This window comes from Amphibalanus amphitrite, unplaced genomic scaffold (genome assembly GCF_019059575.1).
Source record: "Amphibalanus amphitrite isolate SeventyFive unplaced genomic scaffold, NRLGWU_Aamphi_draft 000070F_arrow, whole genome shotgun sequence".
In the NCBI taxonomy this organism is placed as follows: domain Eukaryota; kingdom Metazoa; phylum Arthropoda; class Thecostraca; order Balanomorpha; family Balanidae; genus Amphibalanus; species Amphibalanus amphitrite.
Window position 1 is genome coordinate 1,040,589 of NW_024881566.1, and position 17,381 is coordinate 1,057,969.

At 54.0% G+C, this 17,381-nt stretch overlaps 1 protein-coding gene across 1 annotated transcript in view; it reads left to right on the forward strand.

Annotated features, from left to right (window-relative positions):
• The window catches only part of LOC122379082 (pikachurin-like), a 54,849-nt gene that overhangs the window by 29,265 nt on the left and 8,203 nt on the right, over positions 1–17,381 (forward strand). Inside the window, exons 6-8 of the mRNA XM_043361013.1 lie at positions 608–797; positions 9,353–9,492; positions 16,730–16,953. Of these exons, the coding sequence (XP_043216948.1) occupies positions 608–797; positions 9,353–9,492; positions 16,730–16,953 (554 nt within the window). The remainder of the gene's footprint in view (positions 1–607; positions 798–9,352; positions 9,493–16,729; positions 16,954–17,381) is intronic.

The following is a 17,381-nucleotide window of genomic DNA, read 5'->3' on the forward strand; positions in this document are numbered from 1 at the left end:
ACAAAATCGGAATTCCGAAGATTCAAGTTCCGATTGACACCACTAATTTTTACCTCGGCCGCAACTGGCCAGTGGCCTGCGCTGTATCCCAACGAAACCGAAAAATGTACTCGACTCTGTAGGCAAAAATTAGTCATATCACCCTTGAAAAAGTGAATAACACGAAACGTTGGGTGGTTTTGGTGTTTTTATCGTACATCATATACGAATAAATTTGTCCAATTCAAATAATCGCAATTAGTGATAAAGGCAATATTTAGGTTCATGCACCACACGATTACGTTTTCCTTATTTTGGCTGAGACATTGCTCCTAGGCTGTTACTAGAATGTGCGAGCATAAAAGTGGATAAAATATAAATGTTGCTGCCGTATGGTGATGAAAAGATGGCTAATTAAATTGACTTCTCATGCTGGAGTCTAAACGTGTTACGAGTAAGGTACCCATGGCCGTCATTGTGAAGCAACCCGATCTTGACAAAGACCTATCTTTTTGCCCAAATTCTAGCCATGACATTCAGGCTTCAACCGTCACAACTTTCCCTCATTCCGTCAGCACCGTCTGTCCCCTCCCTCAGCGTTGATCTGACTGTCTCTGTGCACCCTCAGGGTATCTTCTGGCACATCACGTTCGAGCTGCCTCTATTCGTCGGCGGTGTGCGCGGAGTGAGCGCCGACCGGGAGAGGCTGGGGGTCACCAGCGGCTATCGAGGCTGTATCCGCCTGCTGGAGATCAACGACCGGACTCTGGACTTCCGACCGTCGCCCGACGGGGACGCCGTCAGCGGCCAGGACATCAGTCAGTCGGGGGACTTGAGTCAGTCGGGGACATCGGTCAGTCGGGGGGCATCGGTCATTGGGAGAGGTCGGTCAGTCGAGGAAGAACTTCGGTCAGTCGAGGAAGGACATCGGTGAGAGGACATCGGTTAGTCGGGGAGCTGGGAACTTTGGTCAGTCGGGTATATCGGTCAGCCGGGGGATATTTCGGTCAGAGGACATTGGTCATGCGAGGGATGTCGGTCAGCTGGGCCTACATCGATCACTCGGATAAGGTGACATTGATCTGAGGACGAATGTGACGAAAGCGAAAGCGAATGTAATCTTTGGGACTGGAAGTGAAAAATATACAGAACACTGAACAGCATTGGCTTAACCCTCGCCCTGGCAGGGGGGGGTCGATGCGACCCCCCCCCTAAGGTTTTTCGAAGATAGCGTAAAAACGGCGGCGCGCAGCGCCGCCAAATTTGGCACAGCCTATCGGGCAATCTTTTTACATATGACCTGAAAATTTCAGGTCCGGGTGACCTTGGGTCAGGTCACCAGGTCAGAAAAACCGGTACAAGGTCATGGTCAAATTTCAATTTTCTTTTTACACCTGTCCAACTCACAGTTTTGCACTGATTTCCTTCAAACTTTCAGGATGTGCTAAGTTCACCGAGTTGTATAACATATAGTTCGGTTTTTTTTTTAGATCACTGACCTGAGGTCAGTTAGAGGTCATTACGTCGTAATGTTAAGCCTATGGGAAAATACTAAATTCGGAAAATACTGGAGATATCGCTTCGTTCTATCACTTTTGTGCTTTGAAACCACAGTACTTAACAGCAGGTCACTTGGTGCTTCTTTGTTTGGTGTACTTATCCATGGGTCAGGTCAAATGAGGTCAACTGAGGTCAAATGACGTTTTTGCCAATAACTTGGCACATAATGACGCTAGAGCTTAAAAATGGTATCATTGTGTTCCTGGTGATCAGCCGAATCGAATGATATGCAATATGATGCAATTTGGTTAACTTGAACTTAATTTATTAATTTAAGTTTACTTAAAATTTAAGAATAACTCTAAGTACACTTAAGCAAGCTAAAAAGTACATCATTCGACGAGCCTTGACGTGCTGAGATCACTGGTGCTTTTCTTTTTGCTCTATCTTAATTAGATCAAAAGTTATAAGCGAAAAACTTTTGACCTGTTTTTAGCGAAATTTTTACATTCATACCCCCTAAAAACCCCCTAAATATTGACCTAGAGCAACCAAATTTGCACAGGGGCGAGAACTCAAGGGGGCCCACCTACCTACCAAATTTGGTGTTTCTAGGTGCCATAGAAGCCAATCGCGAGGGGGGGTCGCATCGACCCCCTCCCCCCCTGCCAGGCCGTGTTATGAAAAATGCCCTGCCAGGGCGAGGGTTAAACAGCGGCTAACAAATGCAGCACACTCCAGTATTCATGTTAGGGCCAAGTAAAGCTGCATATACCACGACACGGTGTATTGTGCTTCCAGCGACCGAAGACCAAGCGCGGACACGGCGACCCGCCGACTGACCCAGTCTGGTCACGGTCGCGCCCTTATATAACCACGGCACAGAGCGCATGCGCGATGACCGCGCGGCGGTCAGGCGGCTCGCCGGCCGGACGGCCGGGCCGCCGACCCCGCCCTGTTCCACGGCCCCACACGGCCGGTCCGCGGTCACAATATCCCAACACTCCTCCCCCCATAAAAGAAACGTTTCCACTTGGTCAAGTAACAAAGAAACGCGACACACTACGCGACCGGAACGCGACCGGAAATACAAACTGATTCAGACACTGGTGATGCACATCGAGAGCATCCGAGGCCTAGGATTGAAGACGATCTGGGGGGAGCGACACTCTGCCAGACCTGATCACATACGCGCCCCGCACAGATGTACCGCCATTCCCCACCTGATCTCGGGCCCGCCGGCAGAGGTAGTACAACGCCAGTGGATCCGGTCCAGTCTCCTCGGACCCCGTCTGCTTCCTGGGACGCGTTTCTGTGGCTGTGTCCGATGCGTCGTCCCTCCGGGTGCTTCCAGACGTTTCCTGTTTGTGGGACTCCCGTTCCACAGCTGGCTTTAGCTGGTTGAAGTGCAGAGCCTTTTCCTTGCCCTTGTCGTCACGGACGAGGTACGTTACTCCTCTCTCTCCTCCGAGGCGGCCGATGATGGTGCCCGGGCCTTTGTAGTACAGTCCCAGCTTCGGCTTCCCGCCGACCGAGACCCTATTATCCCGAATCCATACCCGGTCACCAGCCTCGAACCCTTTTCCGCTCGCGCGCTGGTTGAATCGGGTCGCAGCCTCCGTAGCACTGGCCCGGGTTTTCCTGATAGTCGTCTGATAAGCCTCTGAAATGGCCTTTAGACGGTCTTCAAGGTAGCACCGGATATTTACCGCCCGATCCGGAGGGTTGATGACCGCATCGAGTGGCGTTTTCGGGTGGAATCCGTGCAGCAGAAAGAACGGGGAATATCCGGTGACGCTGTGCACAGAGGTGTTGTAAGCCATGCAGTACGCCTTGATGTCAGCGTCCCAGTTCGTTCCTTGAGGGTCAACGTATTTGGCGACCATGTCCTTGAGTGTTCTCATAAAACGCTCTACCATACCATCACTCTCGGGGTGATAGGGCGTTGTACGCGTTTTCTGGATGCCCAGTCGCTTGCACATGCACTGGAACAACGCAGACTCAAATTGGCCTCCTTGGTCCGAGTGAATCCTGTCTGGCACCCCCATGTCGTAAACCCAATCCAACAGCACCGTGGTTACGGTTTCGGCATCCTGCCGTCTGACTGGGTACACTCGGACGTATTTAGAAAAGTAGTCCATGATGACTACTGCATATCGGTTGCCATTCTCCGACACCGGCATCTCAGTGATGTCAATCGCAATTCTGCGGAATGGCTGACTCGTGACCTCCGTCACCAGAGGAGCCCGTTTCTTCGGTGCAGGGCGATGGCGCCGTTGGCAAAGGTCACACGTGCTGCAGTACCGACGGATGTCCGCGAACATGCCGGGCCAGAGGAAGCGCTGTCGCACTCTTTCCGTTGTTCGACTCCGTCCCAAGTGTGCGGACGTCGGATGATCATGGGCGAGCGTCATGATTCTTGATCGCATCGAATCGGGGACCAGGGCCCGGAAGCCCCACTTCGTCCTCATGCCGAGAACGCCCTCCCGCACTTCGAGCTGCGTCCAGCTCCCACGCAGTAGCTCCCACTCGGCGAGAGGGTGATCGGGCGGTGGTTCCCGACTGCCCAGACAGGCGTTCCGCATGACACTGAGGACCTTGTTGCGCCGTCTGCAACTCCGATTGTCCTGGTGCTTTAGTGTTTAGGCGTCCCGCCTGGTCACCCTTCGCACTAGGTGGCGCAGTAGGCAGTGCGCAGACTTGGTCAAGTTCTGCTGCGCCTCGAGTCTTCCCCACACATTCCTCCTCTCCACCAGAAGCAGGTTCTTGGGCTCTTGTAGCTGCGGTATGCACGGGTGCTTGACCGGCTTCGGCGGGACAAGACTTGCCGCGCTTGCCCGTCCAGATATTGCCGTTGACTGGTCGCTGCCGGGACATCGCATCGGCATTGCCGTGATCACGGCCCGGCCGGACAACCACCCGGAACTGGTAAGAGCTCAGCTCGATGGCCCACCGGCCACGTCTTCCCGTCCCGTCACGTTCCACATTGATGGACTCCGGTACACCCGTGAGTGGTTTGTGATCGGTCACGACTTCGAATTCTGCTCCAACTGTGTACTGGTTGAACCGCCGGATGGCGTGAACGATGGCCCAGAGTTCTTTATCATATGTTGGCCATCTGCGCTGTTGCTTTGTCAGCACCTTACTGTCGTAGGCGATGACTCTCTCCGTGTCACCCACCCGCTCCGCGAGCACTGAACCGACTGCAGAGTCGGATGCATCCGTGTACAAGACGAATGTACCACGGAACGTAGGGAGGGCTAACACTGGAGGTGCAGTCAGCGCCTGCTTCAGACTCTCAAAAGCTGCTTCAGCTTCCGGCGTCCACGTCAGGTGGTCACCCACCACCTTGGCTTCCCTCAGCGGCTTCGTGAGATCCATGTATTGTGGGACAAAACGGCTGTAATATCCGCACAATCCGAGGAAGCTCTTCATGCCATCTTCCGTCTTCGGTGGAGTCCAGTCGAGTATCTTCTGGATGTTATGTGGGTCCGGTAGGAGTCCCTCCTTTGCGACCCGGTGACCGAGGAACGTAACTCCGCGCTTTGCGAGGCGGCACTTTTCTGGTTTGAGCTTCAGCTTCGCCGACCTCACTCGCTTGAAGACATCACGGAGCGTTGCGATGTGCTCGTCCTCGGATCTGCTTGATATGATGATGTCATCAAGGTAGACTAAACAGCGTTTCGAGTCCAGACCCGCAAGCACCAGTTCCATGAGTCGCTGGAATGTGGCTCCAGCATTTTTGAGACCCATGGCCATCACCCTGAACTGATGGAGTCCTTTGCCCGTGGAGAACGCCGTCTTTTCTCGGTCCTCTGTGGCCAGCGGGACCTGCCAGTAACCGGTCGCCATGTCGAGCGTCGTGTACCACGTTGCCCCCGCTAGGGTATCCAACGCCTCATCGACCCTCGGCAGAGGATGCGCACATCCGCGAGTTCGGCTGTTGATCGCGCGGATATCGACGCAGAAGCGGAAACTTCCATCTTTCTTTCTGGCCAGGACGACTGGGGAGCACCAAGGACTTGTACTCTCTTCAATTATTCCATCTTTCATCATCTGCGTCTTCTGCATCTCGACTTGCTCGCGGAGTTTAACTGGTACCCGCCGTGGTCTCTGCTTCACGGGAGCCTCCTCCCCTGTGTCGATGTGGTGTTCGAGCAAATCTGTCTTGCCGATATCACCCGCATACTGACTGAAGATGTCTGCATATTCGCTGAGAATGGTTCTGAGCTTCTCCTTTCCTTCCGCTGAGAAGTCAGATCCGTCCACATCAAGTACTTCTGTCACCGTCGTATTCTGACGCCTTTCTGTTCTGCAGCTCACATCATCAACGTCATCATCATCACTGTCCCCAACGCCTCCGTCTGCAGCCAGGCACAACTTGTACTCGCAGTCCTTCTCGTTTGTGGCATCATAAAATGTCCCTAGGTCACTGCCTCTGAGAACACGGACTTCTTCAGACCCAACATTTGTCAAAATGATCGAGACGCACCCGTCGTCGTCCGCAACGACCAGAGCCCTTGGAGTCAGGAGTCCCTCCCGCTCCGCTACGGTTGATGGCTCGAATATCCCGGCTGCACCCATTTCATCACTCTGCACGCCGTCCACTCTCTCCAGCTTACCGGCTACCACGCTCTCTGACCGTGCTGGAATGACGACGTTCGACAGTAATCGCACTCGCGCACGTCTTGGTCGAACCTGCTCCCGGCTCGGCAGGGGAACGCTCATGGTTCCAATCTTGAATGAGCCAGCGTCGTCGTCAATGACCGTGCGATGCATGCACGTGAAGTCGCGACCTAGTATCACGTCGTACACGAGGTCGTCTGCCACGGTCACTACCGGGCATCGGAAGCCGACTCCATCAATGCATAATGAGAGGTTTTCCAACTCACCAACTATCTGGAGGGAGGTACCTCCCGCCCCGATAGCATTGCGCGCGCTCGGGCTGAGCCGGATTGTTCTCAGTGCTGGGTTCCCCTCATAAAATCCTCTTCGCATCATGGTGAAGTCGGCACCAGTGTCCACCAGCGCCCATGTCTGAGCACCGTGAATGACGACCCGAACGGCCGACGCCGTGAGTGGGGACGCTTTAGAGAGGACTGGGACCTGTCCCACGGCTCCAGTCCGGTTCAGTTTTCCTGATGCACACCGGCGCCCCGCCGGGGATCAGCAGCTCTTATCTCGGAGTGGCCTCCGCCAGTGCTGCCACCCTGGAAGTATTGGCACCCCGCCATCCAGTGGCCCTGCTGCCCACAACATAAGCAGAGCGGCAGCGCGCGCCCATCCCTTGTCGACGGCAATGAAATGGGGCAGTGTCGCTTGAGGTGACCCAATTCTCCACAACCGAAGCATCTGACGCTAGGTGAACCACGGCTACGCTCGGGGCAGTCTCGCTGAAAATGACCCGGCTGCTCGCAGCGGTAGCACCGGGGAAGTCGGCGAGACTTACTCGCATCAGTTGTCGTCTTCGGCGCCATTGTGATGGCCGATATCGACTCGTGTAGCCCGCGAGTATGATCTTCGATGGCTGTGAGCCGGTTGTTGTCCGTCACAGTCTTTTCTGCTTGACCCGCGGTTGCTTCACCCCCGACCGGGCGGACCGCCCCGATAACGTCGATCTCATGATTTCGCACTGCCTTGATCGTCTTCCTCGTCTCCTCGAATTCTTTACTAACGCGTACCGCGTCAGTCAGTGTGGATACGTTTTGGCTGATTAACCTCTCTTGCAATTGCGTGTCACGGAGGCCACAGATGAATCGGCCGCACTGGAATCCCTCCATAGCGCTGTGTTCGCTGGGCAGAGCCGGCTGGGCTAGCCCACTCAGCTCTCTGATCCTGGCTGAGAAGTCTTCAACAGACTCCGAAGGTGACTGGCAAACTCGGTTGAGTTCGGCATGAGCCTGCAACGTGCTTATTTGCCGACCGAACCGACTTTTCAGTGCTTCAACCACCCTGCCGTAGTCCTTCCGTGACTCTTCGGTGAGTGACGCGAATGTGTCCAGTGCGACTCCGTCCAAAAGACCCACCATAGCCGCCAGCCGGTCCCCGGCTTTCATGCTCACCGTCTGAGCTTCGAATCGGCGGAACCATTTCTGCCACACTTCCCCCGACTCTCCACTAAATTTCGAGGCTCTTGAAAGGAAAATGGTAGATAAATCCATAGTTTGTTATACTGAACTCTACTGGAGAGAACCTCTCATCACCCAAAGTCTCTACTCACCGGCTCCGTCCACCTTTTCCACCGTGAGCTTGCGTAGGCCGTCACAGAACTCTCACAGCAATCTTCTTTCTTAAAAACTCATATGCAGCCCATTTACGTTATTGGTCCTACCGACCGCGCCAAAATATGTTAGGGCCAAGTAAAGCTGCATATACCACGACACGGTGTATTGTGCTTCCAGCGACCGAAGACCAAGCGCGGACACGGCGACCCGCCGACTGACCCAGTCTGGTCACGGTCGCGCCCTTATATAACCACGGCACAGAGCGCATGCGCGATGACCGCGCGGCGGTCAGGCGGCTCGCCGGCCGGACGGCCGGGCCGCCGACCCCGCCCTGTTCCACGGCCCCACACGGCCGGTCCGCGGTCACAATATCCCAACATTCATTCATGAGATTCGTAGAGTGACAAGCCATGTCAATGACCAATATGTGATCATCAGAGTGGATTTTTTCTTTCTACCCGGACGCCAAAAAATCCCTACAAATTACAATTGAGCCGCTTGCGACACCTCGTGGTCTCATGTAGCTAGATGCTCTAAAGAAAGAGTCGTCTGGTGAGTCAGATCCGTGACTGGACTGTTATCTCCTCTCTCCGGAAACCCCTCCGGTAGAGAGGGAGAGAGAGAGGGGGAGATCATCTGCCGCGAAGTCGGCTGGCTCGCGTGGGAGTGCAGGGCCCCGCAGCGCCGCTCAGTATAGCTCGAATGGTGCGGCGCCACACTTCGTAAAACTGATGACTGTCGGAAGGTGGGCGTAGGCTTGCAGCGCTTTGATTGTTTATTTTCGGATGGCCGATGCATTGTGAAATGTCCGGAACGAAATGATGGATGCAGCGGTGGCAGCATTTCGCATTTCGAATCGAATGCACCTTTTGAAGTGCTGGAAACAGTGGCGTACGCACATACAGGACATTCCGTGCATGCCCTGTCCCTTTGGCTCATCGTCCCCGGCGCCCTCAGTGACTGGCGCCCCTCTGTCCAGTGTTGGCGCTCCTCCAGTCGATAGCGGCGCGCTTCTAGTTGATGGCGAAGCCCCTCTGTGCAGTATTGGCGCTCCTCTGGTGATAGTGGCGCCCTCCTAGACGATATGGTGGGCCGGTGGCGCCCCTTTGTCCAGTATTGGCGCCCCTCCAATCGATAGCGTCGCGCTCCTAGATGATGGTGGGTGGCGCCCCTCTGTCCAGTATGTCAGTTATGTTCGTTCCGCACGTGTACGAACATAACTGACACATTCAAGTTTCAGATATGTGGCGCCCTCCTTGTTGTTGGCGCCCTCCTTGATTGGCGCCCTCTCGTCCAATGCCCTGGTCCTTCGCAAATTCCTGGGTACGCCACTGGCTGGAAATGAGTTCTGTCAAGAGCATACTCGTACTCATTGCTCATCCTGCATATGTTTATATCTCTTCGCTGTGGGTCGGTGGATAATAAAGTTAGTTTTCAGCTACAGGCGAGTGTAACGGTGATTTTATGTAACGGGAGACTGTAATCGCAGGTTTGTGTTCATTTGCTAAAAACTATTTGTTTGAATTTTGTAACGCTGTTTTTCTGTCGCATGCGAGTGATAAAGGTGATTTATTTTGTAATGGTGGATTTGTTTGTAACTGTAGAGTGTTTTGTAACTATAAATTGTAACAACTGATGTTCTATTTCAGGCGAGTGCAGCGGTGACCTGTGCAGCCGGACACCGTGCGGTCACGGCGGCCGGTGCATCTCTGCCCCGGACGGCTCGGCCACCTGCCTCTGTCCACTGGGCTTCCTCGGAGAGCTATGCGAGAAACCAGTCGACCTGCAGGTGAGCACAGAGGGGTCATGGAGGGTCACGGAGGGGTCACGGAGGGTCACGGAGGGTCACGGAGGGCTTACGGAGGGTCATGGAGGGTCACGGAGGGGTCATGAAGGGGACACGGTTGTTGAAGCAGTGTGACTATTGTTACCCTCTCCAAACGACCGGGATAGTGTGTGCACTGTGCAGTGCAAGACTTGGAATCGGCTGTTGGCGAAGGGAGCTGGTGGCGTGGAGAAACTGAGGCTGGTTTTTAGGACTGATGCGACGACAGCAGTAGGAAGATTGTCAGTCATCAGGGAACCCCACATTTCCGGTCGTTATACGAGTTTTTTTTTAACAAGATGCGCATCAATTTCTAATTTCCAGTCGTGAATCAGACATTTCATCGTAAAATAAGTAATGAAACATGCCCCACATTATATTCTGCCTTCTGTTATCCAGCCGGCTGTCATTTTCTGTCGCTCGCTCTCAGCTCATAAATGGCGGGCGCGTTCCCTCTCATGTCCAAAAAGCGGGCTCAGTCCGTTTTCCTCCAAACGGCGGGCGCGGTCGCTCTCAGTCCAAACTGCGGGCTCGCTCTGCCGGCGGATAAATCCCGGCGCCCGGGGCCGCCGAGCCATCAGTTGCCGTGCCCGGGCAGCTCCCTGGGGACCGGCCGCGTCCGCCGGCTGCGAGGTCGTTAGGCTAAAGAGACGACCTGTCCCAGGCCGGCCGCCCGACACTCCACCGACCCGGCCGGGCCGGCCGGGCGCTGCACAGCCCGGTAGGAGAGCTGGCCGCGATTCCAGTGGCACGCAACACGGAAAGCGTCAAACGTAGAAATATACTGGCCACCAAGACAAATTGTTCACATGGACTTTTTCATAAGGTATATGAGCGTAGAAATTGGTTTTAGATGTGTACTCGTACATACCTACCGTCTATAAATGCAACTATACAATTACAGTGGCAGCAATTGACGGAACACTTTTTGTGTCACACGACAAAAAAAAACATAGTAGGCCAAAGGCATAGACACCAGACAGTGGACACATCACCTTCAACGTCCGACTCATGACTCGCCGCCTTCCTCTCTTGTTGCTCGGCCTTCCGTCCAGGAATTAGGTCGCTGGGGAGGCCCTCAGATGTGTCGGCCGCCGCCGGTCGGTCGTGGCCAGCTGGTGCCGCTGCTAATGTTGTCAGTCGCGGTCCCCAGCGGCCGAGTGTGAGGGACAGCCCTGTTTTATAGCTGACAGCTACGGGCCCGGCGGTATCCCACATGGAGTATCAACCGAGGTTATTAGCTGAGCGCCGAGCTCTAGTGTTCAAAATGTTTATCCCGTTACAAAATTAGACCGGACATAACGATGTTTATGATCTTCACATACGACACTGACCGTTTGAAGACATACTTGAGGTATAGGTATCCCTACAAAAGACAAACTACCAAAAGTGTATATCATTTACAACATAAATTTCGTATGTGCTATCGAATGCTATCCTATTTTCCTTTCCATCTGATTTTCCTCTCCGTTTCCGCGCTGGCCGCCCCTCAGGTCTGTTAAATAATTCACCCGTGGCCGTCTATGACGTCAGACGGCCCCCGTCTGTCAGACGAGCCGTTTGCTGACGAGGTGCCGACGCAGACGAGCGACCTATGAATATCTGACCGGCTCGAAGGTCCGATACGAAATGCCTCGGCCTCTGGTTCCTTCCCTGGGTATCGATAGCCCATGCAATTGGTCGATCGATTGGTCCGGTTTTTGGTCTGTCAGTGGCACGGCCGTCATTTTCCAAAAGTTATGGGTAGGTCTTTCATCGTTAATTTTAGGAGACCAACGCTATTCTCACCATTCATTAGGGCTAATTGTAAATTCCGACAGCATCGGTGGTCGCCGTCAGTGCAGTGGTCAGTTGCCGTTTTGCCGGTGGTCTAACGTAGGTCTGTGGCGTTAATTGTTTGGCGCTCAGTGGAAAATTCACCGAACCAATTGCTTCTTGTTTGATATGATCGTAGCACATTTCCAGGAGATCCGGCATAAGTTGTCAGCTCTACCAGCAATTCATAGTTCATACAAGAAGTCGTAACTCCGGGAGCGGAACTGGATTTCAGGGAACCTTCCGTTAGTGTTTCCTCTCTGTCGCTACTGTGTCCCGTGCTGCGACCCACTCTAGTTTGGCTGTTGTTGGCCGTACTCACCCATTTTTCGGTTGCGCTCCTCATCCGGCCACAACCGTGGGTGAGACGACGTCCGACGAGAGAGGGAGAGAGTAATAAAAAAAAACGAAAAAAGAGACGGAGGAGACAATGTTGAGGACATTGGCGCCGTTGGGGATGGGGGGTGGGAGACGCGCCACTCGCGGCCCGCCTCTGTTGTCACCGTCGTCCCCTCTCACTGACTGACGTCCGCCGACCGTCCGAGCCCAACGAGGGCGGCGACCCCGCCTAGCCGCCGCCCCGCCTCGGCCGGCCCGGCGCGGCGCGGCGGTCTCCCAACACGGTCATATAACACGCCTCGCGACGGCCCCGGACGGCGCTGGATACGGTTTGCCATAAAAGGACACCTGCGCTCATAAACCAGCTGTGGACATAAACCAGCGGATCCCCAGACGGTGACAGGCCGTCTGCGGCGTGCCGCGCCCGTTGACCGACGCCCGTTGGCGCCGCAACCAGCGTCCGACGCCGAGCCGCTCTGGCCGTGTCGTGGGAGAATGCCGCCAAACCCACTCGCCGGGCAGACCACTATACGTTATACCAGGCCAACCTCAAACCGATCCATTACCAAGTAAAGCCGGGGCATTATCCGCTCACCCCCGCGGTCACCTATGACCCGTTCGCCCACCGGCCCGACCCAAGTTCCCAGGTCAGGGCTGAATCGGCCGCTGCCCGGTCACGCACCGAACTGACCTAACGTATATCCAAGCCACATGTCACTCAGACCCCGTCGTGTCGCCCGCCGTGCGAACCTCGCATTCCCAGGTCCGTCGCCGATCCGGCCTCTGCCAGGCCTGTACCGCACTGACCTAACATTACCAGGTCAGTCGCCGAACCGGCCTCTGTCCGCACCGACCTCACCGAACCGGCCGCAGTCCGAACCGGCCTCTGCCAGGCCTGTACCGCACTGACCTAACATTACCAGGTCAGTCGCCGAACCGGCCTCTGTCCGCACCGACCTCACCGAACCGGCCTCTGTCCGCACCCGCCTCTGCCAGGCCTCGCACCGGACTGACCTAACATCCCAGGTCAGTCGCCAAACCGGCCTCGCCGAACCGGCCTCTGTCTGCACCGGCCTCACCGAACCGGCCTCTGCCCGCACCGGCCTCACCGAACCGGCCTCTGTCCGCACCGGCCTCTGCCAGGCCTCGTACCGAACTGACCTAACATTCCCAGGTCAGTCGCCGAACCGGCCTCACCAAACCGGCCTCAGTCCCAACCGGCCTCTGCCAGGCCTCGTACCAAACTTACCTAACATTCCCAGGTCAGTCGCCGAACCGGCCTCGCCGAACCGGCCTCTGTCCGCACCGGCCTCACGAACCGGCCTCTGTCCGCACCGGCCTCACGAACCGGCCTCTGTCCGCACCGGCCTCACGAACCGGCCTCTGTCTGCACCGGCCTCACGAACCGGCCTCTGTCCGCACCGGCCTCACGAACCGGCCTCTGTCCGCACCGGCCTCACGAACCGGCCTCTGTCTGCACCGGCCTCACGAACCGGCCTCTGTCTGCACCGGCCTCACGAACCGGCCTCTGTCCGCACCGGCCTCACCGAACCGGCCTCTGTCCGAACCGGCCTCTGCCAGGCCTCGTACCGAACTGACCTAACATTCCCAGGTCAGTCGCCGAACACGATACATACAGCCAACGACACTGCACACAGCACGTGGTTACGATGCAGATACCGGCGGACCGGACCCACCTGCCATTCCAACGGTGCCGGGTCCGTAGTGTTGCGCGGAGTCCATGGTCCGCGTCCCGCTCTGGCTCGCACCACCGTACCGTGCACGATAGAGGCTGCGTGATGCCAGCACACGCACGCTACCCTACCACACACGCGCTATCACGCCACCAGACGCGCCACTCGCGGCCCGCCTCTGTTGTCACCGTCGTCCCCTCTCACTGACTGACGTCTGTCCTCTCGTCTCCTCCCTCGCCCTCCCCGCCCTCGCCCCTCCCCACGGACTGCCGCTTCCCAACCCACCTCCGACCCAGCTGGTCTTCACACTCCAGAGGGGCCACTAAACTTTATTAGGGGACCCTAATACCGATTACACATATCATCCAGTTCCGTTTTGTCCTTCGCCAGAGCTACATATAGCCATGATAGAGCTACACATGATAAAGTGTCCGTGTTCATAATACTACTGATAATCTGACCTGCTTTAGCCCCAAGGTCAGCCATTCGCGCACACAATTGAAAATTGAAATCCCACAAATTGCATAAAGACTCAACAATACACTGCTAGCTACATACGTAGACGAAATCCTCGCCCTGGTCCCATGTCGGCAGCCACTGACTAAGCCTATATACCCGACGCCGACAGCCACAATTAAACACAGTCGCCAAACGAGCACGGCCCGAATTTAATGGAGATCAATGGGCCGCGAAATGGACGTGCCAAGGCGACAAATCTTCAGCGCGATCTGCCGCAAATGTTCGTCATCTCCAGCGGGGTAATTCCGGCCGGATCTCTGCGCCACGGTCGGAATGGGACGCGCGCGGTGTGCTCGTAATGCGCCGAATGATCCGAGGATTTAGAGCTTTACAAACTGAGGCACACCGCGCTCAACGGTCGCGGAGCGTCAGATCACGCAGGAGTTTTAACAGCCTCGGCGGAATTCGGTGGGATGACTCAGACTGACAAGAGAAGTATGTTTCAGTTGTCTCGATCCATTTTGAAACGCTTTGAAGGCGTAAATAAAGCTACGTATGTATGTAGATTGTAGATACTTATCTTTAAACGGTTTCTCTCTCTCCCTCTCTCTCTCTCTCTCTCCTCTCTCTCTCTCTCCCTCTCTCTCCGTCTCTCTTTCCCTCCCTCCCTCCCTCTCTCCCTTTCTCTCTCTCTCCCTCTCTCCCTCTCTCCCTCTCTCTCTCTCTCTCTCTCTCTCTCTCTCTTTTCTTTACCTCTTTCCTTTCTCTATCCTTTTCGACGGCCCTCCGTCCTAACCCGTAGCACGGCAGCTATGGGCTAACTTTGTAGTGCATTCTAGCGTCCCGCTATGAGTTTATCTTGCCGTCCCATATTTCCAAAGTTGGCGTGGGTCCCGCCTCTGGTGACAACGCCATCGGCCAAATAACTGAACCGAGCCGTATTGGATAAAGCCGATACATGGGCCGAGTTTGGGGAACTTTAGGCCGGAGGATGGGGTGCGCAGAAGGGCGATGGCGGGGGTGACGGCAGGCGGGACGTCCGCTAAGGACCGGCGCTCAGACGCTCACTTGTCACAAAGTTAGGGCGACGGCTGTGCTAACGCATCTTGTGACTTGTGACAGTTTAAAGTCGGGAAGACTGGAGAGGTGAAATAGTCGTTGAAGATTATACTGAAGATGCTGAAAATGATGCGCCAGGCGTTCAGTGTGGTCCTGTTCGAGCGTCGTTCTGAATACTTGTGTTTGTTCAGATATAATTAAACAAACTTCGATTTACATATGCATAGTTATGTAAATGTGGATTAACAATGCACTGTTGCACAGTGTACCTATTTTACACTGCACAGGGTCTGCTCTGTTACCGCTCACTTCTGCACTGTTGCCAGCCGCGGCCTCTGTGTTGTTGCCGGCCAGCTCTGTTGCCATCCGTTAGCAGTAATCCACTGTCGACCCCGGCTTAGCAGAGGACTCGTTTGAACACGAGCTAGATCCCAGAGTGAGTTCAGCGACAGCTCTGTCCACGGCGGGGACGGGCAGGCCACCCCGACTGGGACGGAACTGCGCCAGAGAGAGCAAAGTTTGTTCCAATTGGCATCTGCGGAAGGCAAAAATCTTGGACATCAAGATTAGTTCAGAAGATTATGTGCCCATGTTTGTGCGCGAGAGATGTTCTCTGGAGTCAGGAAATCAAAATACGGATGTGTACAAAAAAGTTTTTAGACGTTTATCAGCCATTGCAGCAATGACGTTCGGTACGGTGTCGATAGGTACACTACATATACATATGTTGGACTTTTTGCAACGTTTATTGGGATAAGATATATTCTAACATTGCGGTTTATGACCTTGTGGTTTGTCGCTTGAAAATCGAATGGTTTGAAAACGGCCGAATATAGAATACATGTATCTAAGCACATAGTAATCATTTTTTATCTAACCCAGGCCTCATTTGGCTCATCAATGTTAATTCCGTCAACCGAACCTCTACCAACGCTCAAAACCGAATGTTTAATTCGGATGGATACCTACCGGAGCGCTGCTCGAGCTGTAAAATTGTCTCTTTAACCCGTTGAACCCTAAAATTAAGCTGAAGCACACCCGTTTACTAACCACATGAACCAAACACAACTTGTGTGATCCACACGAGGCATTCAAGATTGCCACTTTATTGAGTTCAGTACCTAAAGTTGAGTCTGAGGCGATCGACGGGGTGCTAATGAGAGAGTAGAACTTTCCTCGGACTTTCCATGATGACCATCACAAAGTTAGGACCGATTTAACTTCCAGTCAAGTTCAGCAGAAGTCAGTGCCGCGTCATTGTTTCAAATTAATGATTCTCTAGAGATAACGACCGCGAGATTTGTCTCCGGCTTCACTTGGAAGACAATTCAGAAACAAAAGAATTAATCTGTCAAAGAGCTTCTGAGATTCTCTCAGAAAGGGAAGCGGGATGAGGCACGTTAGCGGTTAGATTGATTTGGATGGTCCTGTATCGTTATACGGATTTCATAAACGGTGATGTTTTATATAGCTTCTGATATATAAAACAATAAACAAATGAATTAAAAATTTGGAAAATGTTGCGCTGTACTGTAATTGTTCGCTGAATGAAGAGTAAAAGGTGCTACAGTTAATCTGCATTCAAGTCTGCTCATTCAATATCTCAAGAATCCATAGACGTTCAGATTACCAAATGGTGCATGGATGTATTAATGACAACATTTCTCAGCATCAATGGCAATTAATTCGGAGCAATGGCCGAATTGGAGCCATTCATTTCAACACGCTCAGCTTATACAGCCAATAATTAATCGTGGCGAGAAATTGAAGTTTATCGGAGCATCGTCACCAGATCGGGCTCAATCTCAGACAATGTTCCATCTCTCCTTCTGTAGGTTCCGTTCTTCAACGGCTCGTCGCACCTCAAGTACCCCGGCCTGGGCACCTCGGCACTCTCCTACCTCTCTCTGGAGGTGACCATCAAGCCGACGGCTCCGGACGGCATCCTGCTCTACAATGGACTGCACGCCAACGGCCAGGGCGAGTTCATGGCCGTCAGTATGCGCGACGGTCACGTCGAGTTTGCGTTCGACCTCGGCACCGGAGTGACCTTCGTGCGGTGAGTGGGAGGAGCGCCGGTGACCGACCTTTGAAAGTCACTGGAACTAGTAAATGTCAGTGCTTGTCTGAAGTTCTTTCAAAAACTTGTAAACCTAACTGTGTTTGCTGCGAATGCACTTAGTCTTGGGATTTTTGGCTTTACCTACACTTATGCCGAAATGGTCTTCTCTGGGCACCAATGCGGTGGCTTTTACTGACATGCGTTCATGTTCATCCCAGAGTGCAGGAACACATACGATTTTTAAAGCTTTTAAAAAGCTGTTCTTGTGTGATCCGCTCATTTAGCGAATCGTGTGACAGGTGTGCGATGAAACGCGATATTAAATCAGCTTACTGTGCACAAACGTATAAACTGAACAAACCAACACAAGCTAAACTTTTGAATGCATAAGAAAATCCGAATCAGAATGTTGCAGATCCCTAGTG